The 25,571-nt window shown below is 42.7% G+C and overlaps 1 protein-coding gene and 2 long non-coding RNA genes across 5 annotated transcripts in view; 1 reads left to right on the top strand and 2 right to left on the bottom strand.

Moving 5' to 3' along the window:
- Positions 1-1,552, bottom strand: part of LOC120409876 — a 66,233-nt gene extending 64,681 nt beyond the window's left edge. The window contains exon 1 of the long non-coding RNA XR_005601725.1: positions 612-1,552. This is a non-coding gene — a long non-coding RNA (uncharacterized LOC120409876). The remainder of the gene's footprint in view (positions 1-611) is intronic.
- Positions 1,553-8,430: 6,878 nt separating this feature from the next.
- On the top strand, positions 8,431-10,925 carry LOC109144922. Its single transcript, XR_002045963.1, has 2 exons — positions 8,431-8,654; positions 10,667-10,925. It is a non-coding gene; the product is annotated as an uncharacterized LOC109144922 (long non-coding RNA).
- A 3,375-nt stretch (positions 10,926-14,300) lies between these two features.
- LETM1 (leucine zipper and EF-hand containing transmembrane protein 1) overlaps positions 14,301-25,571 on the bottom strand; it is a 28,639-nt gene continuing 17,368 nt past the window's right edge. For 2 of the 3 annotated variants that reach the window (XM_039551053.1, XM_039551055.1), the window contains exons 8-14: positions 24,759-24,890; positions 23,992-24,162; positions 23,214-23,369; positions 22,290-22,424; positions 21,563-21,750; positions 19,503-19,641; positions 14,301-18,135 (exon numbers count right to left, since the gene is read on the bottom strand). In XM_039551053.1, the coding sequence (XP_039406987.1) occupies positions 17,986-18,135; positions 19,503-19,641; positions 21,563-21,750; positions 22,290-22,424; positions 23,214-23,369; positions 23,992-24,162; positions 24,759-24,890 (1,071 nt within the window). In that variant the 3' untranslated portion in view covers positions 14,301-17,985. The remainder of the gene's footprint in view (positions 18,136-19,502; positions 19,642-21,562; positions 21,751-22,289; positions 22,425-23,213; positions 23,370-23,991; positions 24,163-24,758; positions 24,891-25,571) is intronic. The other variant, XM_039551054.1, reaches the window with a different exon arrangement.

Below are 25,571 nucleotides of genomic sequence, written 5' to 3'. Positions count from 1 at the left end.
GTGGAGAATACAACAACCATTAATTATGGATGAAAGAGCATGCAGAAGTGAAGAAATCCATCTCATTGACCTGCTGCCCTGCTCCAGGAAAGTATTTCTTACGCTCCCTCCAGTCTGCATTTTGATTTTGTGGAATCAAAATCCTTCCAGACTCCAGCTTTCTATGCCCTTCCCCCTGGTTCTTTTGGACAGAATTACAAAATAATGGGGTTAATAGAGCGCAGAGCAGCTGCAATCTATTTGGATTTCACTGAAGGACTCGATACTGTCTCCTGGAATCTTATGCTCCAAATTAATTCAAGTTGGCTCAGGCAGGAAAACAGTGTCATGCTGACCAAAAGCTGCCTGAGATGACTGTAAACACGGGGTAGTGACAGGCAGAGATGCTCTCACTGTGGCACCAAGGGGCTGAGAGCTGCCTGCTGCACTTCAACCTCATCAGACATCGAGGAAGAGAAAAGGGGAATCCAAGGAGCACTGACAGAAAGTCCCAGATGCAGTTAAAACAAAAGGGGGTTGCATCCAATTGGGAAGAGGTCAAGGGAGTTAAGAAACATTGGTGAAACAAGTCAGCTTTTCCATGGGAAGGGAAGAGGAGGAGGGTTACATACCTGTACTGAGATGGAAGAGTTCTTAAGTGTAACAGAGGGAAAAATCCAGCAGGGAGAAGTGTTAATATCCTTGCAGACACCCAGCTGCCTCTAAAGCCAAGGGCTGCGTGTGCCAGGTGTGTTCCCACCTGTGCTACAGCAGGGATTCACACCTTGCTGACACCAGGAGCTTGACCAAAAGAGTTGTTGCAGAATAACCCATTCCACAGTCACTGTCCTGGAGCAGCTCCCTGCTCAGGCTGTCTTCCACAGCAACAGTCATTTTAGGGTGGAATAATTACTGCTCCCTTCCAGAGAGAAATAACTGCTCTGGAATACACTCCCTCAGTAGGGTTCAGAGGAGCAGCAGCTCCAGAGCAGCTCTTGCAAAATAGAATATTCTGGGCAATTTTGCTTGGTAGAAAAGCCTCAAAATTCAAATACTCTTGATACATAGGCAGAAAATCCATGTGGGGACAAGGAAAAGGAGTTTTGTAGCTAATGCAGTCAGAAGTCTGCTGTTCTTTTTGGTGCCAAAATCTACTGACCCATCCCACTGCTCCTGAAATCCAGGCGAATTTTGCTGCTCTGATAGGGGAGGATTTGATTATGGTCAGTTGCATGGTTTTCAAGGGAAAAAAGGCATTTTGTATGTTCTTATATGTTTATGTGTTCTTCACACAGAGTTTCCAAATTCTCCAGCAGAAAATAAAACTACAAGAACTTCCCAGGCATGTCCTGCCTGCTGTTTTCCAGGCCACATACAACAATCTCACCTTTGGACTTCGGGGTATTTCAGTTCTGCAGTATCCCATGTGAAGTTCTTCATCCTCCTTCTCCCTGTCCTTTAGGAGAAAACCACTGCTGCTCTGGAGGAACTGGTAGCTTTTCCTGATCCTTGTTTGAAATATTCACCCAATGCAGTGATGGGCACTGCCCAAAGCAGCCAGGTGGCTGAGGAAGTTGATTGTTCAAACAGATTTAAAAATGGTTTGGTCATTCAGCTGTTGGTGTTGCATCCAAAGCTCACAGAAACAAATAAACTCTCAGATCCATCACCTCCCTGGACTGAGCTGTGTATCCTGGGAGGAGTTTTGGTCACCTGGTACAGGAGACTGCTCCCATCGCTACTTCAAAGACCAGGCTTAAGCCTGTTTGAATTCACTGTAGGAGTAATTCCACTTTCTCCTTCCAAATTCAGAAGCCTCCTACCTGTTCCCACCCATACCAAGGTAAGAAATTTGAATGAGGCAGAGCAGGGATGCAGGGCAGGGCAGGTCACCCCTCACACGGCAGAATACAGGATCCTTCACAGCCGGGCTCCCTGTGCTGTCATGCCCTGTCTCATCACTGGTACTCACAGCACTCAGCCCCCATTACACGGACATCTCCAAGGTGGAAAAAAAGCAACCTTAAAAAGGGCCTGATTTCGAGTTTAATGCCAATTCCATAACCAGCCAGTCACTGGGGATGTGAGACTCAGCCTTCATCTCTCCCTGCCTAATATAAAGCAGATGTCTTCTGTTAATGAACCATTTGCTAATTAGTAACCACTTCATTTTTCTTCCATCAGTTTTCTTCTCTAGTTCAGACACAGAGAGGGCAGGCTGTGTAAATAAGTCAGTTCCTATAGAAATGTATTGCACATAGAGCAATTCAAAGGCACTGAGGCAGGAGGTGAGCAGCACAGTGCCTCTTATGAGATGGGACACTTGACAGGGATGTGGGACATGTCATTCACCCCTTTGCATGTCTTTTGACTTGCCAAGTTGCTTTAGCCTCTGAGTTTTGGACTCAAATCCTTGCTCATGCCTTGCCTGTTCACATCATAAATGCCAAACAAGGGGTACTGTCTCCAATTTCAGTGTTTAGCAGAAATGAACTGTGATATTTTCTACCACCTGTGAGACTGAAACAGGGCAAAGCTTTACAGCACTGACTTTACAACCCTGTGACTCTCGATGTAGGTGGTAAAACTCAGGCTCCAGAGATGAAAAATCACTCAAAGTAAACGTCCCTTTTTCCTGGTAGGGGTTGCAGTGCACCTGGGACAACCCTCAGAATGACAGGCTGCAGCCCCTGATCTGTTTCTGCACAGGATCCTCATCCCTTTGTTCCTGAGATGCTCGAGTGGGAGTGGAGAGCACCCAGCAGCTGGGATATAACACTGGGAACCCCTGAGCTTGGGACCTCCAAATTCCAGTCCAAAACATTACATCCCAGTTCAATCAAGAGAGATTATTTTCCTCTGGGCTCTGCATTAAAAAATACAATTATGCTTATTCACTATTTATAGGAAAGGGATGACATTTAAATTCTGTCTGGTTCCCAGCCATCACATTTCATCTTTCTAATAGTTTCCCAATAGAAACAGATTCCTGTTCTGGCTGCCTGACTCTCCTTTCCCCTTTCCCCTTGATACTAAGAGGTCTTAAAAGCTTAGAAAGCTATAGCCATGCTAATTTTGTAATACACTGGAACTCTCCTTTTGCATCATCCTAAGGGGGACTTACTCTAATGTGGTTCTTGGAAATAACTTCTCCCCTCATAAAACACCCCAAATTGTAAACCTTCCAATGAACTCCTTACATTAAGGCATTTTAAAGTTTTATTTTAGTAATCATCATAATAAACAATTCCAGTCTTTACAGAGCTTTTCATCCCCAAGGATCCCAAAGTGCTTTAAGCCACTGCACATCAATTACAGACAGGGATGAATCCATTGCCCTGTGAAAAGGTGGCTGTTCCAAGGGCTCCAGCCAGCCATGCCATGCTGCAAGAGAGAGGCTTCAGTGCTAGGGAGGAGCAGCATCTCCGCAGCTCAGCTGGTACAGAAGTCCTGTTTGGATGCTCAAACCTGGCCAAAGCAGGAATGGTACATGTCTTCCACTTCTGCAGCATGAAATGGAACCTGAATCCAGTAGCTGGTTACCAGGAAACAAGTTAATAATTGAGGGATGTATTAAGTAACAGCTAACAGTATTAACTACCCTGTGATAGGAAAGAGACAATGGACACAAGTTGCAATGTGGGAAATAACAGTTAAATATAAATTTTTTTTAAATTTTTTAAACCACTTTTTTAAATTTATAAAGGTGGTTAAATGGGTTGTCCAGAGGGCTTGTGGTATCTTTATCCTGGAGCTGAGTCCTTGAATTCAACTGGATGAAGCCTTGAGCAACCTGGTCTTGCTGGAACCTGCTTTGTGCAGGGCACTGGATGAGAGAGGTCCCCTGGCCTCATCCCAAATTCTTCTGTAGTGTAGTCTGGCACAATAACTTAAAGCATGAGTGGTGTTGGTTTAAATTAACACATCAACTGCTGAGTTGCAGCAGCTGTCACAGCTGTGAGCTACAGGCCCAGCAACCTCCAGCCGGTACCAGAAACTGCAATGCCTCAAGTTGTGCTAGTGAGAGTCTGCGGAAACCCCACTGTTCTGGTAATTTCACTGAAAATTAGGCTGATTGCTCTTGTCTCATCCCAGCAGTTGTTGAGGAGAATGGAGCACCAGGCCCCGTGCAGCAAACATTTCCAAACGTGGGTGTTCCCTGCCTCCAGCCCCGTATTTTCTAGATTAAAGCCATTCAGTGCTGTTAACTCTTCCTCACAGCAACCAACTGCTTGTGATTCTCTTTAATCTGAACCTGCTCCAGTTCACTGGTATTAGGGGTGAAGAGAAATACCCAAACATACTATACTTCAGACCTCATCAACACCTGGTGTAGCCACCTCCCTTATCTCATATCCAGCCTTCCCAGGAAGCTGGCCCAGAAAGCTCTTTTGGGGCAGACAAATGGCGTCAGTGCAATCCCACTTGGATTAGAGTCTCCCACAGTTTCCAGATGTTTCTCCATCACGCTGCAGCCCCACCAGCTGCTGCCTCCTCTAGGAATTTGTGTACTGGATCATACTTTCTTGCTCACATCTTGCTGATGGCAGGTTTGTGGTTAGCTCCTGAAAAGTAGCATTTCCTTCCCAGGGAGATGTGCATCCCATGCAAGGAATGACAACTAGACCTCAGGTGGAAGACAGCAAGGGGGGACTCCACCACTGCCTGGGGGGTTACTTCAATAGTTAACTTCCAGCTAACCACTTTTCAGCTCACAGTGATACCCAGGAGGTTACAGCATGATGTAAAGGCTTGGTAGCTCGACAGCAGCTATAGGCAAAATCATTGCATAAACCGAGTCTTCCGGGGCTGGGAGCCAGGGAGTGTGGAGCACAATATGGAAGATATCACTGTATTCTTTGTTGATATCACTATGTTTTATATTCTGTTTTATGACAGTCTGAAAATACTTTTTAACCCACTGCTCTCACTGTGATCTGCAGTCACCCAATTGCCTTGTGATTCTCAACCCAAAGAAATCCTCACCTGCATTCAGGTTTGTGTTGGACTTCGACAGTTCAGGGGTTTAGTAATTTTTTTATAACCTCTAGGTACCACTGGAAAGCAAACAACCCAACAGTCCCTATTGCTGTGAGCCCTTTTTGGCAAACTGCAACTCTGAACTGTTGAGGCAGCATTTAAATCTCTTCCGTAGGGCAGGTAAACCTGAGGCAGTGTATCTATAGATCAAACAAAAACCCTGGAACCCATTGACTTTGGACAAAGGTCTGGCAGGTTCCAGCTCTTCTGCACAGCATTTTCTGAACTGCAGTTACCAGTTCTGTTAAATAAACTGAAAAATCTATATTGTTATAGTACACATCTAGAAAACATGTAGGACTGAAAACACGATTAGAGAATGAATTGAAGAACAACTCTTTGTTTAAAGTTTCAATCCATGTAGGATAAATAGGGAACAGGTCATTTTTAACTTGTAAGATCAGTCTGTACAAAAATCACATAAACTTTTCAACTTAAAACATTTCATGGTGATAGGAATGTCATTGCTGTTATCATCCTAGCAACTGAACACACACTACTGCTTAACAGAAATGGGGGGAAAAAAGAAATTTCCCACCAGAAAGTAATGAAAAAAAAAGTTAATTACAGGACTTCCAAAAAAATAGTTGTTGGACTTCAGCCAGAAAGCTTTTTGCTTGGACCTGGTTAAGTCTTCCTAAGGGAAGCATTATTTTTTTTGATGCAGAGGCTCAAGTCTCTATTTTTAGAGCACATATTAGTCAATGAGTTTAGCACTTTCACATTTGAACCAACAGCTTATTAATATTTTTTCAGACCTTCTGTAACACCACATGCTAGTTTATTCACTTAATAATAATTTCATAAATTGTCATGCCTGTCATTAAACAGGGTTTACCCCAAATAACCTCTTGGATTTGGCAAGTGAGACTCAGTTATTCCACATTGTGCATTAACTGTGTGACCTCCTTGTTTCCTTTCAACCCTTCTTGTTCAGTGGAGTGTTCAGCACTGTAATCAGAGCAGTGCTTGTGTAGGAGGGGAGGGAGAGTTGTGTGCAGAGGAGCTCAACAGGCTGGAGAACCGGCTAATGGGAACTCATGGAGTGCTACATAGGTGAATGCAAAGCCCTTCAGATGGGAGGAATAACCCCATGCATCAGCACATGATGTCATTGAGCACTTGGACAGAATCTCTGCAGAAAAGGTCCTGGTGGAGATGGCCATGAGCTGGCAGCGAGTTCTTGCAGCAAGGAAGGTCAACAGCTGCCTTAGGAAGGACATTGCCCACAACAGGCATGGTCCCTTCCCTCTGCTCAGCACTGGTAAGGCACACCTTGAGGGCTGGGTCCACTCCTGGGCTCCTCAGCACGGGACAGATGTGAACATACCAGGATCCAGCAGAGACCACCAGGATGGCCAGGGGCTGGAGCACAGAATGTATGGAGAGAGGCTGAGCCGGGTGGGCCTGCCAGCTGGGAAAGGGGAAGGATTCAGGGACACCCTACTGCAATCTGCAGTGAGAAGTTGTGGAGAAGATGGAGCCAAACTCTTCCTTGGGTTGCACAGAAATAGGGCAAGAGGCAGCAGACATAAGCTGCAACACCCACCAGATTTTAGGAAAAAATTATCAGCTTGAAGGTGGTCAGACACAGGGCCCCGGAATTTGTGTGATTGTCATCCCTAGAGACAAGCAGAACATGACTGCAAAAGGCCAGGAGAAACCTAATCTAAATTTGGTCCTGCTCTGAGCAAAGGTTAGATGACCCCAGGGATCCCTTCCAGCCTGAACTATTCTGACTCTCTGATTCACACCTTTTCACCAAGCTATGGTTTTTTATAGCATACCCAAATCACCTGAAGCATCGCATCCAAGCTGCTGAATCGCATCTGTGTAACCTACTCTAACCTGACCTACCACTTGATCCTGAAAGTGTCTCATAGCAAAGAAATGAGAGTGGACTTTCAGTTTTTGCTAACTAAGTGTTTATAGCACTGAGTATGTCATTTGTTAAGACAAGAGCTGAATCTGCCTTTGCACAGGAGAGCACACCAGCACCTCTGCTTTTACAGCAACAGGAAGGTGCTGGGCTCTGTTAATCCATGCAAACCCAGATTAACACTTTAATCCATCACAAGTGGGATGGATATTTTCCTGGGGGGTTTAGATGTCACCTCTCAATGTGGCATCACATTGACTACTCTGCAGTCAGGGCAGACAAAACCCCATCAGGTACGACTGAACACCTTGCTCTCAGTACTGAAGAGTAAATAAGCAAATGCTACACACCACCAGTGCAGAGGGAAGGGCTCTGGGGAGGGCAGGACACAGGTCACTGATGACAGTCAGGAAACTTCTGGAAGAGCTGAGCAGCTCTGGAGTTACCCGTGGCAATGCAGCCCATAGCAGCCCCACAAAGAAAACATTGTCAGGGGCTTTTCCACCAAGCCAGCTGAAGCCAACTGAATAGAAACCAGCATTAGGCAAATTCACTAGACACAATTTGGCTTTTTGTTATTTGATTTTCCAAGGGTGAGGAGCTAATTTATTTTTCTATTTTTAAAGACTCTTTTCGCTCTGCAAGAAAACCTCCACAAACCACAGAGTGATAGCAACAGCAATAAATGAGCACAAGAGCTCACCAAATGTTCGTGGCGGATTCTCTTTCACTGTCAAATTTTAAACTGAGATTGGAGAACTTCTTAGAACTGATGCTGTGTTTTAAAGAGGGATTAATTCTGGGAAGTCCAGTGTCTGATTATACTAGGTCATTTGACCAGATAGCAAAGATTCACAAGAAAAGGTTATCTTGTTAACACAGAGATGAAACATGGGAAGAGGCAGTGTGAGGGCACCAAGCACTGAGGCAGAAACAGCAAAATATCCCCTTGAGAAAACAGAATCCTCAGGGGGAGGAATGAAAAATTTGAGAAACAAGAACCTGGGAAACAGCGGATTAAAAGCTGGACATGAGCCAGCAATGTGCATTTACAGCCCAGAGAGCAAATCATGTGCTGGGCTGCATCAAAAGCAGTGTGACCAGCAGAGCAAGGGAGGTGGTTCTGCCCCTCTACTCTGCTCTCATGAAGCCCCACCTGCAGTGCTGTGTCCAGCTGCAGGGTCCTTGGCACAGGAAAGACATGGACCTGTTGGAGTGGGTCCTCAGGAGGCCACAGAGATGCTTCGAGAGCTGGAGAACCTCTCCTGTGGAGACAGGCTAGAGAGCTGGGGGTGTTCAGCCTGGAAAAGTGAAGGCTCCAGGGAGACCTTACAGCACCTTCCAGTACCCAAAGGGAGCTTATAAGAAAAATTGGGACAGACTTTTTAGCAGGGCCTGCAGTGATGAGAGAAGGTGTAATCATTCTCAACTAAAAGAGAGTAGATTTAGATTAGATATAAAGTAGGTTTTTAGCACTTAGTGCTATGGTCTCATTGACAAGGTGGTGATTGGTTAAAGGTTGGACTTGATGATCCTGTAAGTCTTCTCCTACATCATATTCTGTGATACCAGGTGCGTGGTAAGGCACTGGAACAGGTTATCCAGGATGCCACATCCCTGGAAGTGTTCAAGGCCAGGCTGAATGGGCCAACCTGATGTAGTGATGGTGATCCTGCCCGTGGCGGGGGCTCGGAACGAGGTGATCTTTAAGGTGCCTTCCAACCAGACCATCCTGTGGGAGTGCGAAGCAGAGCCCGTGAGTGCCAGACAAGAGCCTGGGGACGAAGGCAATGTGGGATGCGGGCAGGCTCCGGGCAGGATTCGGACGGGATCCAGATGGGATCAGAGAGGACGCGGACATGATCCGGGCTGGCTGCGGGCAGGATCAGACGGGCTCCGGGCGGGATACGGGCGGAATCAGGCGGGATCCGAGAGGGATGCGGGAGGGATCAGACGGGCTCCGGGCGGGATCGGGGCGGGATCAGACGGGCACCGGGCGTGATACGGGCGGGATCAGACGGAATCAGACGGGCGGGATGAGGGAGGGATTAGACGGGCTCCGGGCGGGATCAGACAAGAACAGATGGGCGGGATGCGGGCGGCATCAGACGGGATCAGACGGGAACAGACAGGCGGGATACGGGCGGGATCAGACGGGAACAGACCGGAACAGATGGGCAGGATGCGGGAGGGATCAGACGGGCGGGATCCAGGAGGGATCAGACGGGCAGGATGCGGGTGGGATCAGACGGGAACAGACGGGCGGGATGCGGGAGGGATCAGACGGGCGGGATCCAGGATGGATCAGACGGGAACGGACGGGCGGGATGCAGGATGGATCAGACGGGCGGGATGCAGGCGGGATCAGACGGGCGGGATCCAGGATGGATCAGACGGGCGGGATGCAGGCGGGATCAGACGGGCGGGATCCAGGATGGATCAGACGGGCGGAATGCGGGCGGGATCAGACGGGCGGGATCCGGGATGGATCAGGCGGGATCAGACGGGTGGGATCCAGGATGGATCAGACGGGAACAGACGGGCGGGATGCAGGATGGATCAGACGGGCGGGATGCGGGATGGATCAGACGGGCGGGATGCGGGCGGGATCAGACGGACGGGATCCAGGATGGATCAGGCGGGATCAGACGGGCGGGATGCAGGATGGATCAGACGGGCGGGATCAGACGGGCGGGATGCGGGATGGATCAGACGGGATCAGATGGGCGGGATCCGGGATGGATTAGACGGGATCAGGCGGGCGGGATGCAGGATGGATCAGACGGGATCAGATGGGCGGGATCCAGGATGGATCAGATGGGCGGGATCCAGGATGGATCAGACGGGAACGGACGGGCGGGATGCAGGATGGATCAGACGGGCGGGATGCAGGCGGGATCAGACGGGCGGGATCCGGGATGGATCAGACGGGCGGAATGCGGCGGGATCAGACGGGCGGGATCCAGGATGGATCAGGCGGGATCAGACGGGCGGGATGCAGGATGGATCAGACGGGAACAGACGGGCGGGATCCAGGATGGATCAGGCGGGATCAGACGGGCGGGATCCAGGATGGATCAGACGGGATCAGATGGGCGGGATCCAGGATGGATCAGACGGGCGGGATCCGGGATGGATCAGACGGGATCAGACGGGCGGGATCCAGGATGGATCAGATGGGCGGGATCCAGGATGGATCAGAAGGGCGGGATGCAGGATGGATCAGACGGGCGGGATCCAGGATGGATCAGACGGGCGGGGATCAGAAGGGCGGGATGCAGGATGGATCAGACGGGGCGGGATCAGAAGGGCGGGATGCAGGATGGATCAGACGGGAACAGACGGGCGGGATGCAGGATGGATCAGACGGGCGGGATTCAGGATGGATCAGGCGGGCGGGATGCGGGATGGATCAGACGGGATCAGACGGGCGGGATCCAGGATGGATCCGACGGGCGGGATGCGGGCGGGATCCAGGATGGATCCGACGGGCGGGATCCAGGATGGATCAGACGGGCGGGATGCGGGCGGGATCCAGGATGGATCAGACGGGCGGGATCCAGGATGGATCAGACGGGCGGGATCCAGGATGGATCAGACGGGCGGGATGCGGGCGGGGCGCTCCCGGCGGGCGGCGAGCGCCTCCCAGCGGTGCCGCGCGGCCCGGCGGGCTCGGGGGTCCCGAGGTGCAGCGGGATCCCGCGGGATGATGGTCCTGGGGCTCGGACACGCAAATTCATTCTCCCTCTGGTCTCCTGAAAAACGCAGGGGACGTTTCTGCTTCTTCTTCCACCGTGGCATCGCTTATTCAAAGCCGAAATGAAGTTTCAAAGCCTTTGCCCCCTTTCTCAAGCATCCAGGTTCCAGCAACAGCTTCAGGAAGAGTACCAGGCCTGGTGGTACATCTATAACTACATCTATAATTTTCTATTTCTCTATATCCTATATTTCTACTATATTTGTCTCGACTGAGGATGTGTTTATATTCACAAAATTAAAATAAATAAATATTATACTCTCCCACTCACTCCAGGGTCAATTACATGGAATAATGAACAACTAAAATGCTACTATCAGCTCTCCCTGCATATTTCCATTCACTGTTACAAATCTTCCTTGAGCCTGGCTAGGTGAGCTATTTTCCACATCAGATTTCTCTTGAGCACAAAGCTACAAATTATGTACCAAAAGGCATAAAAATTACAAATAAGCGTTTTCTCCTAGTGCATTCTCCCCTATCATTTATTTGAAAAGGGCTTTTGGGATTGACACCAGTCAATTCTTGAATTTGAAAGTCCAAAACCTAGATACCCAACAGGTTCTCATTTTCAGAGTATAAAGGATTTTCTGGGGAAAAAGACCCCAAGTGGCTTAGGTAAACTTCAAATCACACTGAGTCACTTAGGGATGGCAGTGTTAGTTTAATCACATAATTTGATGGTTGCAGAAGGTAGGTCTAAAAATAGGCACATGCATGCCTTCCTCTCAATATCACTCTTGATTTTGATTTATCCTAGGAACATAGTTTCCACCAAAATGTTGTGGTTTATACAGCTCCCAGTGATAAGAGCACGCAGGATTCGAAGGGAAGGATAAAGGCATCCTGCTCTTAGGAGCAGAGACTGCACAGGGCCCGCAGAGGAGCTGGCGTAGTTATGACTGAGGAAGGTGAGAGTAGAACTTGATGAAGGCTGCTGGTGACTGGAGTTTGCATAGATCAAGCACTGACCATCATCCAGTGAGGAGATGCTCGTTGGAAACATAAATGGTTGCTATATTTCACCTCCACTTTCATCAGGGCAAAGCAAGGTTCTGAGGAACTGAAGTGCTACAAGGATTCCATGTATCTTTCCTACTTGGTCCTGCATATTAAGTAAGGGATAGAGAAAAGGGAAAGGTTGGGGGATGGGAAGGATGGAGGAGAAAAACCTGCTGATTTGCCCACTGCTTTGGGATTAGATCTGTGGAAGAAAATACTTATACAAGTCTAGGGTAGGCTGCAGAGATCCCCAGGTTTTCTGCGCAAACAATTGTTACTTCCCATCTTAATTTAGTAAGACTATTAAGACTTCTCTTTCTTCTTTTTTTTCCTCTCTCTTTTCTTTTTCTTTTTTTTTTTGGTAATTATTTTTTTTGTTGTTGCTCATCTCCCAGTTGCCCTTCAGCTCCTTGCAGAAGTTCTCCTTATGACAGAGTCTGAAACTCTTCCTTAATCAAGGACCTGAAAATGCAGTTAGAAAATACTAGGAAAAAGCTTGCATGGCTCTTGGGCTGGAGCTAACACAAAAGGAGGGACGGAGAATCCACAGCCACTCCCAACATGCACAGGAGACCTGACATCTCAAATTTCTGGCTGCAGCATTCCCTGAGACATAAATCAGGCCATTCATGAAGGGGCTGCTCTGCCAATATACATAGAAAGAGTAGACGGAAAGCAGCAAATCTGCATTAGATCCATCTCTAGCATAGTAGAAATCCTTTACACCAGTTAGATGAGAGAAACTGATGCTTGCAAACCACAGAAGGCTTGGCAAGGGTGAAGTTGGACATGCTAATGAGCCCCCAAAGAATTTTGACCTGTGAAGGATATTTAACTACTGAGAAAGATTTATGTCCAATAATACACAAAAGTGGAAGTGAACAGAGGGTACAGGGAATTAGAAACACACTACAAACATCCTCCTGCTCACATCAGCGCTGAGAAATAATTCAAGAAAATACCAAATATATAAGCAGTGAGAAAAGTGAGAATCCTTAGCCAGAGAAACTACTTGGTATGATCTGTCACTGTCTGCATTTGGTATTTAAAAGCCTTATTGCTACAAAATGCTGTACTAGGTCCTTGCACAGAGAAACTCTGGTCTGGAGAACTTCTTGTCTGCCCAGTCACTGTCAAGGAGGTTTTATGTTACAGTGGCACGAGAGCCAAGCGATGTATTATTGATAGACTGGGCATTTACTGAACACAGATATCTCAAGCCTCAGGTCGATGAAACAACCACAAGGCTATCAATCTCTCACCACCACTATGCAGATGAGTTCACCCTCTAAATGACATTTCACCAAAATAGTTTGCAATAAAGCTTCTATATTAATCCTTTTCAGACCGCGGTGTCATGAAGTCAGAGGTTTTCCCAACCAGTTTTCTGCCTGCCTGCAACACCAGCCTGAAGCAGAAGAAGATTCCATCTAGTGAAGTCACAGCAACACGTTCATTATCTGCTATTAGAGCAGGCAGTCGCCATTCCCTCTGTGCGCATTTGCAGACAATGCACAAATCCACATCTGTAATTGCATTGGGTCTGGCTGAGCTGGAGTTCGTTTCCCCACAGCAGCCCTCACTCACAGTGCTGTGCTTTGCACTGGCAGCTGGAAAGGTGTTGATAACACACCCATGATTTGGCTGCTGCTGAGCAGGGCTGGCACAGCATCAGCACTGTCTCAACATTCCCCCCATCAACGGGCTGGGAGTGGGCAAGATCTTGGGAGGGGACACAATTTACCAAAGGTATCTCTTATTCCATGTGCCATCAGCTCAGATACAAAGCCAAGGAAAGGAGCAGGGAGGGAGGACATTTGTTACTTACAGTGTTTGGCTCCCAGAGCAACCTCTACACCTGCTGCAGCCCTGCTTCCTGGGAAGTGGCTGAACATCGCTTGATGATGGGAAGTAGAGAATAAATCTTATTTTTTTCCTCTTTGCTTGTGCATGCACAAACTTTTGCTTTTGCCTTAGTAAACTGCCTTATCTCAACCTATGAGCGGTCCCCATTTTTCCCTTAGATTTTAACAATTACACACAATTGTTATAAATACGTCATAAAGATTCATTAAAGAGCGTAATTTCTCTGATATAACCAATATATCTCAGCAAAGACAACAGTGGATCCAGAAGTCAGTCTCTTTCTTGGTAATTCAGGTAAATATGATCAAGGGCACTTGCTAATGTCCACATTTAATTCACAAACTCAAACCCCAATTCCTCTGTTAGTCAGTTTGACCATGCTGCGGCACACCACTCCTTTTCACCCTAATTGAAGGGTCATTAAAGGAAATTCTTAAAGCAAAAGCTTAAAAGGAACAAGTTCTGCCACTTTTAAAGCTTTTTATTTGGTACTTGGCTTTAAGCAGAAGAAGGAAAAATCTACAACCCAACCTGGCTTATTTATTATTATTTTAAAAACATGTCAAGGCAGAAGGTTGTCTTCAGCCACCTGTTGAAACACTTTACACTAGAGAGCAGATTCAACATCTGCATGTTCCCAAATCCTGTTTTAAAGCACACAGGACACTACCTTCATGGACACAGCTCATCAGCATCCAGCCCTGTGCCTGGCATTTCATCAGAAAAGCAAGAAATTAACACTAAATAATCAAAACCAACATTAAAAAAATGGAGAGATTAAGTTTCAAAATGATACTTTTATTGTAACTAAACAAAGGACACAAGCTCCAGTTAATATAAAAATTTTCTACTGCATTATGGCAAACACAGGACCAGAATGCTCAGTGCACAGACAAATGATTTTCAACTTAAATTTATAACACAGGCTGAAATTCATCAACTGAAAAGCAAAACTTGGAATACATACAAAGAACAGAATATGGGATTATTCTTCTAATTAAGTATACCCAATTATTTGATATTAACAATTTAAAAGTATTTAAATACATGCTGAAGTAGCTAAAATTAAAATTATCAGCAAGGTATGCAGATATAAAGTTACAAGAAGTATTTTGGAGTTGTACAAAAGATGTAACGTTTTCCCCAGACAAAGCCTACATAAGGGTAAGGAACTATCCTGGCAAGAGACTATTCTCTACCTGCATGCAGTCCGGCTGACAAACTCTGACTGAACCAGCTTTCTGGCACTTAACCTGCAGACTGACTCTCACAGCATGCAGTCAGTGATGAAAATCTCTGTAAAAACCATCTTTTGGGCTAAGATGAAATGGAAACAAGTTTTTCATAAAATAGGTCCTATAACACACTTGTTTTGAAGGGGGAAATTGCATCCTACTCTACTTTTCTTTCCTGTTGCTAAATGGAATTTTAAAAAAGCTTTTTGTGTGTTTTACATTTCCCCCCTGAATAGCTTATAGTCAAAATCTGTCTTATTTGAATCTGCAACAACCCCATCAATGGTCTTACCAATTACCTAAGTCTGAGCTCAGAGGCTTTGCCTGTGTAAGTCACAAAGTCATCGGAATCTCGCATATCCTTTAAATTATTTAAAGAAATATTTACATCTTCTGATTAAATATTCATTCAGGAATAAGTTCTGACCAGTTACTGTACACTTGGAAGTCATCCTTTCTCTGAACATACCACAGCTTCTGGGTTTTTTGGTCAACACCAAAGGCAACTAAGCACATTATCTGGAGCTATTCCAGGCTGCAGTTGCCTGTATCACAGAGACAGAGCTGCTTGGGAGGTTCAAAGTTGGGTAAAAGTGGATCACTGATGGCTTCCTAATCCTTTAAAGCTTGCAGAACGTGTTGTTGAAGTCCAGGTGCCATGGGTTTGCCTGCTTTCAACAGAAGGAAGGTATTCCCCATGAAAGTCCTTTCTATGGTTGTTGTGCAAGTCCTGTGATCGCTTTAGGTCACAGCGGAAAGCTGGCATTTGTGACTGGCATTTAAACAAAAAAATCAGCTATTTTTGGCTCCCTTCTTATTTAATCCACAGAAAATTTAAGTGAACAGTAAACACAGAACAGCAGCAAAGTGTCTTAAACTCCCAAATACTGCCTTCAGCCAATTTACTTTCAGGCCAGTTAAAGCTCTGTAAAACTTCAATCAATAAATATTTGAAAACATAGCTTTTTCTGCTATTTTCCTGGTTTAAATCTGCATGCATTCAAGTGAATACAATTCTTAGGTTTTTGATATTCCATGAAAGGTAGCAGGCAATTTTAGATTATCTTTTACCACATTTCAGGAATGTCAAGTAATATTCTTATACATTGTTTTCAAATTCAAAATATGCCACTGTAAAAATTTAGCATACTTCAAAGCCCAGAAATTCTAGCTGTAAATTATAAAATGTAAAATTAGTTTCTAGATTGTATTTTTGTGAAATCAGTTTTATTCTTGAATTTCATCTAATACAAGCGTTGGCCTAAAATAAAAAAGCACCTAGTGAAGTCAGACCTTCAAAAATCTACAAAGTGACTTTCATGCTGAAATCTCCAAGGTAATCTCGATTTATGAGGAAGAGAACAGCCCCCTTGTTTAGGGATCCATGAACCATAAAGATTGTACTGATTTGAAATTTCAGCTTCATCACAGCAACTTTACACTTCAGATACAATTACAGTCATTCCCAGAAGGATCTCGCTGTAAGCAGCTTTCTTTGCAAACTGTACAGAATATGAACTCAATAGTTGAACTAGACACTGACTTTTTCTAGAACTGTACATCTCACTGTACATATTGCTTTGGAAACAACTAAATACAATGGTCCATATCATGCAAGCCATGAGACTGTCAAAACTTTTGTTCCACTAACTTCAAATAAGTTTGTACAAATAATTTAGCCAATCTAGATAAATACTGCACATGGAATTATGCTGAAATATACTTGGGAGTTGACATTTTCTATGAAAATATGCAACTATGACTAAAAGCACTAAGTACTAACTGCCCACCTCAATATCACCATGTACAGTGCCATTGTAAGATGTGCTCTCTATAGTGTACACAAAATCAAGAATGTTCATACATTTTATAATACTGGGTGCAAAATAAAAATAAAATAAAAAACCCAAACTACAGCCCTGCTGGTTCAAGCCACACTATATGTACTTTGTAACAGATTTTAAGAAAAGTGTAAAATTTAGGCTACCATGAATTATGGAACATCCCAGAGTTAGTATTTTAGTTTTAAAACTTTAAAATTTACTACTAAGAAGAAATATTAATGAGAAAACCTTGACCTACTGCCAGTATGTAGTCACACATTTAAAGACAGTGGCTATAGGCAATTAGAAAACCAGTAATGTAATCAGCACGCTGGCAATACCAGAAATGACTTATTGACTGCACAGTAAGCAAACCCATGAGATGAACATATTTATGCACTCCAACTATACCTGGCTAATGACTTTATACCTGAGATGAAAATTGAGAGGTAAGAGAACTAGTTATGGTGTAAATAATTATCAGATGAAAAACGAGCACACAAATATAGCAACATTTTTAAAAAGATATGCAAAAAGATCACAACTGACATTTTCCCCTTTTGATTATTTTCATTCTGCTATTCAGACAAACACTTTTAACTCACTTTACCATGTGACAGATTGTGTTCTGAAACTATTTTAAAGGCTCCTGTGATTCCAATGCTTTAATAATTCATGGAGTTTTGAGTAGAACCAACATACTCTACTCCCTAGTTCTATGAAATTTAAGGCACCCATAAGTAGCAAACTTCATGCCAAGTTTCCATTCTAGGGAAAAATAAATCTGATTTTTCCCTTCAACAGAAAATAATAATAATCATGAATTCATAAAAGTGATCAGAATGCCACATTCTCTGTCAGTGAGGCAACAGCTTAGTGATATTTAGCTTAAAAAACTCTACATCTATAGAGCTACTACTGAAGCCACAGGATTTTCACTAGCAGATTAGAAAATATGTAATATTGTGATGGAACAGAAAAAGCTTGTATTAAATTCTGAAAAAGCTAAAAGGTAGAAGCAGAGCAAGGTTGGGCCCCATGTAATGACGAAAGAAAATAAATGGGAAACATTCTTCCATGATACATACACTTAATTTATACAGCAAACTTCCAAGTTTAATGGATCACTGTACCACAACAATGAGTGCAAATACATGTTTTTGTGGGCAGGAGCACTGCTAAAGAAGCATATTCTGTTTTCATCAGTATGGAATGACACTAAATCACTTCTTTGACTAACGGAAATTTCATTCCATATGTCAGAAAACGTATCTACGATTTATTACCAGAATCAGCTCAAAACACTTCCCATAATCACAAAGCTCAAGTAATTTGTAAGCCATTAGACACAGAAAGATATACAAGATTTTGGTTACAACTGTGATTAGCTTCAGATTCTGAAGCTTAATTCTTTGCTTCTGCAGCTTCTTTATCATGCTTTTCCTTTGCTTTCTCTTTTTCCTCCAGTTTTTCTTCTTTTTGAAGCAGTGACATAATCTCAGCAACCTGGCTGGTGCCAATATCAATATCTTCTTTGTCAATCAATTCTACTACCTACATGAACATAAAATGAAATTCAGAGTGCATTTAGTTTTTACACGATGGAGGCATTTTCCTACAACAAATTTTGTTAAGACGACAAAAGTATTCAGTTCTCAAGTTCAAGAAAAACAGCATTTTTTTTCTTACATGGAAGACAAATTCAAACCACAACCAGTACCTCAAACATATCCAGAATATTAAAAAAAAGCTAAAATGTAAACCAAACGACTTAGAACTCTTGACCTTTGTGTGTGCAGCACACAAAGACATTTTAAAGCATTAGTAAAACAGACCCATTTATTTTACCCGTTTCAATGGAACACTGAGATTCAGTACCTGCTGTAACAGTATTTAAGACAATAATTTATAGGCTTAATTTTATTTTGATTTTATTAAAAAAGACCTATTGTACTAGATAAGCACAAATTCAGAAAAACTTAAGGGTAGAGGGGGTGGGCCGTCCAGAAAGCAAATGAAAAAATAATCTAGTAAATGATTCCAAATTCCTTTAAATAGCTTTTTGTACAAATGTACTCTTGGCATATCTCCTCAAGTTCCTAGAATTATTCTGCAATATATGCAGAATTTAGAAGTACATTTTATCTGTGTTGCTAAATGTGCAACGGCTGTTTAGAGCAATAGGGAAGATAATCATCACAGGGCAGTACAGAGGAAAAATGTGTTTCAAAAGGCTGATACTGTATCTTCTAGCTGGCCATAGTTTAAATACTATTTCTGTATCGAGTAGCAGAATGGCTTGCAGGAAGTAAGTTTCAGGACCCATCTACATTTACCAAGTGAAAAACAAGAAAATGAAGGTGAAAGGCAGAGAAAACCTGAGAATGTTCTGCAAAATGAGAAAATAGGACAAATCAGGCAACAAACACAGGCCATTTACAGTGGACTTAAAAGACAACTGGTGGTCTGCTGTCTTTCAAGTACAGGAAATACAGGTCTCAATGAAACATCTAAAGTATACAAGTAGGCAAGAGAAGCTACTATTTTGTGTTGATATGAAATATATCTATGGATGTTATGTCAAGAGTTTTGCTAACAGTCATAGTTCTTCTACTCCCTCCCATTTTTAAGTAATAACAAAATTACCGTATTTTACAGAACTTGACAGAGAGACACAGGAAAACCTACAGCTTTAAAGGTAATGTGGGTAACAGACATGGATTCCCCTCCCCTCCCGCCCCCAAAAATAGCCATACAGATTCTCAAGATGCTGTTATATGAGATCTATAATACATACGAAAAACCTCACTGGCATCAAGTAAAGACTCTTGCAAAAGACTGCACTGCAAATTTATGTCAAAACAGGTCCAATGTTTGAAGAATGCTTTGCCTTATTTTCTTAAAGAAGTCCACAAACTTACCTTAACAACATTATCTATATCGACTTGGCCATCCTTGTTTTCATCCAGTGCCTCTGCAATCCTTGTCAGCTTCTCCTCTGGAATCTTCTGAATTTGTTTCATTGCATTAATTAGCTCAGCAATACTGATGAGATTCTTCCTGAAGAGAAAGCACAAACTCTACATGACAAGCAATTACTCCAAAGGAGTAAGGCTGACAAAAGGCAGTATTGGAAGTTACTACACTGCAAGATGCTTGTAAAATTATTAATTGATTATTAATAATCCTGAACAGAATGCAAAAAAACAAAAAGGAGTTACTGATCAGCAAGATTTTTATCTTCCCATTGAATCTCATGCTTTTAGTTTCCACATGTTTTATTGAACAAATACAAGTATCCAGTAGCATTTGAAATAAAGGTTTCTGTATTTCCCAGGCTGTGTATCTACTGCCCTTTGTCCCCTCACTCCCCATTTACCAAAGATGCAGTGCCATGTTTCTGTCATCCATTTACATTTAGAGGCTGGCTGACAGAAAATCAATGAGTCACAGGAAAACAAAAGCTGAGAACTAATCACTTGAGCAAATGAGCTGTTTTGTTAAAATCGGCTTCATTTGCTCCTGTCAAGGACCAGACACTGTGGAAGGAAGGACCAGCAGGTTTCAGATGTTACACTCTCTGCTCACTCATCTCATGAAGTTCAAGTTGTCTGTCTGCTGCAACCTAAAGTCCCTGCTTGCCTATGTATTTTACTAGTTTAAAGAAACATTGTCCAGCACAGATCCAGCTGAAATGCAGGAGACAGTGAAGCCAGTAAATACTAAACAGAAGGCTTTATCAGTGTAGTCCAAGCTCCTCTGGGCACAGACAGACTTTCACGCAAGGAGCATTTCTCAAGCTGCCACTAAATGTCCTGGACATGGCTTGATAATGACTGCACCAACTTGAAGGTTAGAAGACAAGCCTTTGACAACTCAGCAATATTCAAACTTAAAATTTTCAATCATCCACAATCACCTACAATATTATCCAGAAAACCATCCATTAAAAAGTACAATTACATTCAGTACAAGCAGATTCTGCATTGTATTGTTAGTTTGCAAATTCAGATGGTTTTGATCAACAGCTTCTCTCTAGCAGCACTCATATGGCTGCCATAATGCTATTACACAAAATCTGCAACAAATGACCGTTTGCCCTGGGGACTGGAAAATACAGAGCTCAGAAGCAACAAAAGCAGAATCCTTACTTCTGTTTAGTTATGCTCTTTGGGAGCTGGGATACTCTCTTAATGAATCACACAAAATGGTGCAAACAAACTAGATTAATAACAGCATTCGTGATCACATGAGAATTTATGTCTCAGTTTTCAGGTGTTTCAGTGTCTGCAACAAGCAGTATATGACCATTTAACACAGGATTGCCTGAAAGACTCTCCAATAATATCAAGACCTGGATAAGTGTTGATAAATGAATTTTGTAACGAAACTATCAGGAAAGATCTTTCTTTGAAAATCTGCGTGTTAAAAAATTGAAATGAAGAAAATCTTTTGGAAAGGGACTGTGTAAAATGATCTCACTCCCATTAGACCCATTTCCCCACTTTTCTCCAGACACCATAGATCCTTGCAATTTTTTTCCTCACTAATGTCTTTATTACTAAATAACAATAAATATGGACATGCTCACACACTGTTGTGCACCTTTTCAATCAATGACACAGGGAAAAATTACTGTGTGAGGAGCATGACTAAAAGGAAGGTTTCACCTGTAATCCTGTTAGTGCCAGAGGCATGGGCAAGATGGTAAGATTCTAATGAACACTTTGACTTTCAGAACACCTTCAGGACTAGCACCTGGGGAAATATACATCCTTTTTTCCTTCATCAGTTCAGACATATTTAGCCTCAGAAGAGAGAAAATCTACAGCAAAATTTTGTTAATTTTGTTTTTAAAACCAATTATTTCAACATTCTAAACAATGAGTTATTCACCAATTCTTTTCTAACCACACATCAGACAAAAGCAAGAGTGAAGGTGAACAGCCAGAGACACATCCAGTGCTCCCAGGTCACTTACCCAGCAGGAGTATCCTCACCATCCAGCTTTGCATCATCTGTCTTTTGACTTGTCTCTAATTCCACAATAATTTTGTCTATCTGGCCAATCATTCGGTTCACTCTCTTCGTCAGTCGCTTGCTTGCCTTTGACTCTTCCACTGCCTCTTCCTCACCAGTTTTAGAAAGCTCTTTTATCTCTTGCAAATCCTAAAAGAAATGGTCAAGAGATTCACAACAGACACTACTGACTTCAACCAGCATTTCAAGACAGGAACCATTTGTAGATGAAATACAAGTGTAGAGACATACAAAGCTAGATGGAATTAGAACAATAAATTCTAACACTGCTGCCTTTTTCATGCACCCCTTAAATGTTATTTTCCACATCTTTCATAAGACTGGATAAGGTGCATTTTACTTATCTTGGAAGTTTCTGTAATACTGACATCTACACTTGCTAAGAAAGAACTGCAGCACGCAGCAGTCAGTCAGCTCCTGTTACCCCACCAGTCACCCTGGGAACAAGAGCAGGAGCAGGATTCTCGTCTGCTGGGAACTACTCCAGTGATAACAATTAGGCTTTGAACACGTTATGCAAATGAGGCTCTGCATTGTCACAAACAAAATTCATTCACTGCGCTTCCAACTTCAGACACACAGACAACCAAGAAAGATAATCTTTAAATTTGTGGATCATTTCTGCTAAAACATGAACAAGAAAAGAACTTCCATGCCCCATTCTTCACCTCATTATACTCCTGGATATCATCCTTCAACTCCTCAAGCTCCTCCTTTTCCTTTGTTAGTGCTTTTTTCTGTTCCTGCAGCTTGGTGCAAGCATCACTCAGCACATCAATCTCCTCCTTGGTGATTTCTTCACCCTGTAAAAGAAAATATACATAAATTAGTGAAAGGCACATTTGTGATTTTACTCCAAGATTTGCAGTCTTTTAGCAAAAAAGAGAAACTCAAGGTTCTTTTTCCATGTTTGGCGTCACTACTATCACAAGGTCATTTTGAGGCTAATGCAAAGATTTTAAATGGTAAGGCAATTAGTTTGCTACAGTACAGAATTTTTTGAAGTGCACCAGTAGTAAGTTCAGCTAATGTGATTGATTATGTGAGTTTTGGCGATTAGATCATCTCATCTTAAATGATCTTCTCATTTAAGAATGTTTTACTTCATTCATTCCTAGGTTAAGCAATTAGAACAACTGAGAAACAATTCACTATGTATGAGAAAAGATAAATTACACCAAAAAAACCTGTAAAGTTTGGAAAGTTGAACTGTAGTAAAGTTATCAGGTTATTTTCAATAACCTTTGTGAAAATGAGGATGAACATCCATAGTTTGTGAAGTACACTTGTCTCTCGAAAAGCTGAAAATAAAATATGCACAGGGCCATTCCATCTACAGATAATGCAAATGCCCCCCAAAACAGGTATATTAATTTCAATAATGCAGATAGATAAAGGAGATGCTCTGTTTTGTGCTGACTTCAGCTTCTGCATTGGTGAATTTTCAATCCACTAAGTAGCTGTTTTCAACTGACAGAATGTGGTGAGGGAGCTAAAAGTGAAGGACAGACAAACAATATACCATAGTTCTCACATGGATACTTTGACTCTTTACATTCAGAAGTATGAAAACGTGTGGTTATCCAGATTACCTTAATGCCTTCCAATACTGGTGCTGTATCTATCAGTGCCTCTGAGTGCACTGCTGCACCTGCCCGTGCCACTTCTGGTTCAGTATCCATTGCCACCTGGCTTTTTTTAGCTTGCAGAGCAGTTGCTTCAAGATCTGCTGCTGGTTCCATTGCCTTCTAAATTTAAAACACCTCATTAGGTTTCATTTAAAAAAAACCAAAACATTATCCGTTTTAGCGTCAGTAAAGAATGACTTGTCAAAATAGAAATAGTTGCCAAAGTATACACACACATTTTTATGAGAACAGGTTAAAAAACTGCAACTTATTGAGTGGTTTCGCATTAACATACTCACTTGTATTTAATGAACTACTTCTGTGAGCTCCTGAGGCTTAATTCACTAATAAAGCAGGACAGCAGCTTTACAATCAAATATTATACAATAGCATTAACAGGTTAATGACAAATAGAAAGACCCAAAGATAAGAACATTTAAAGTATGGGGTGTAGAAAATTTTTAAAAAACTCCAACAAAACCAGTACCTTTACTAAAGAAAAAGAAGTCTTTGCTTACTGCTCTAATTAAGAAGGAAATCAAAGATAAGTAAGACAGAGCCAACATTTCAGAGTAAACTCTTGTGTTGCAGTCAGTTTTAATATTCTCTCACATCTTCCATACGTGGATTTAAAGTCCAATTTCTTGCAGGCAATACCCAGAGCAGAGGCAGTAACTCGAAACATGCTAGTTTTCACATCATTATTGACATTTACTTCTCAATGGTTGTGAGCAGAACCTACCATGGCTGCAACTTCAAGAGTTTCTTTGGCTTTCTCTGCCGCTTCAGACAATTTTTTTTCTTCATTTTCTTTTCTGATGGCTTCCTCTTCCTGAAGTGTTGCTTCCAGCCGCACTTTGTTATCTATTTTTTCACCTTCAACTTCTGCCACTTTCACTTGAGCCTCTTTAGCCTAAAAATAACAAAAGCAGTCTAATAAAAGCGTGTATATATATATATATGTATGTCTGCATAATGTAAGTTTAGATATCCTGACTGAGATCGTACAGATACGCTAATGAATAAAGTCAAAGCCCCCAAATGTTACCTTATTTTTACATTTCTCAGAGAAAGATGACTCTCTTTCTTGAGAGTGAAAATGTGAACTGTTCACCCTGAAATCATACACATTCTTCATTCTCCTTCTCTCAAGACTACCAACAATCCACTCTGACAATTTCTCTCTCTACATAACGTCATGTATTTTCAAGTATTAGTGTCATTATATAGCCTGAAGCATTCACTGGTTTTTTGCAAGTGAAAGGTGTATTCTAAATGTTCTGATGCTATTACTGTCTGCTGTCATGTAATCCAATATTGCCATGTATTTACTTTATCCTCATACCTCTCCACATACAACCCAACTTCTGCGTTTGAAGGTCACTCAAATAAACCTATCTATGATTTAGTTTTTCAAGGCAAAGCAACGACTGAGAAGAACATCTACTTCTCTGGATAGATTTTCAGTCATGACACTGAAAGTTATACACTATGTCCACCAATACTTACAGCACTGTCTGGTAGTGTCTGAAGGGTTGTTTTGAGCTGGTCAGCTGGAGAAAGGGTATCTGGAAGATACATGGCTCTGGATAAAATAAGCAATGAAGTAGGAATTTCCTGGTTCAGGTGCAGATCCAACCACTGTAAGTGCAATACAAAAAACAAATCTTCAACTTCAGGATGTTTTTTTCTTTTTTACAGACAAAATCAAGCACACACAAAAAAGCAAATACTTTTTTTTTTTTTTTAACCACTACTTATCACTCAATATCCCAGCACAGGAACTACAGGCAATAACCAGCTAAGAATTACAGCTACTGCAATGAAATATAGGAAGGCGTATTTTGTTTGAAGAAGCATTTCAAGAAGTATTGAATGAATATTTGAACAAGTGGTTTGTTTCACATGCATCTTAAAATCACAGAATGGTTTGGGTTAGGTTAAAGATCATCCATCTAGTTCCAACTCCCTGTCATGGGCAGGGACACCTCCCACTAAACTCAGAGCTCCATTCAAGCTGGCCTTCAACACTTCCAAGGATGGGCAGTCCACATCTCCGGGCAACCTGTGCCCATGTCTCACCACCCTCACAGAAATTAATTTCTTCCTAATATCTCATCTAAACCTGCCCTCCTTCAGCTTTAGGCCATTCCCCCCATGTCCTATCACTACATGTCCTTGTGAAAAGTCCCTCTCCAGCTTTCCTGTAAGCCCCCTCTAGGTACTGAAGTTGCTATAAGGTGTCCCTGGAGCTTTCTCTTCTCCAGGCTGAAACCCCAACTGTCTCAGCCCATTTTCATAACAGAGGTGCTCCAGCCCTGT

This window comes from Corvus cornix, chromosome 4 (assembly GCF_000738735.6).
Source record: "Corvus cornix cornix isolate S_Up_H32 chromosome 4, ASM73873v5, whole genome shotgun sequence".
NCBI classification, from domain to species: domain Eukaryota; kingdom Metazoa; phylum Chordata; class Aves; order Passeriformes; family Corvidae; genus Corvus; species Corvus cornix.
Note: the sequence above shows the minus strand (reverse complement) of the source record. Positions and strands in the feature narration are given on the sequence as shown.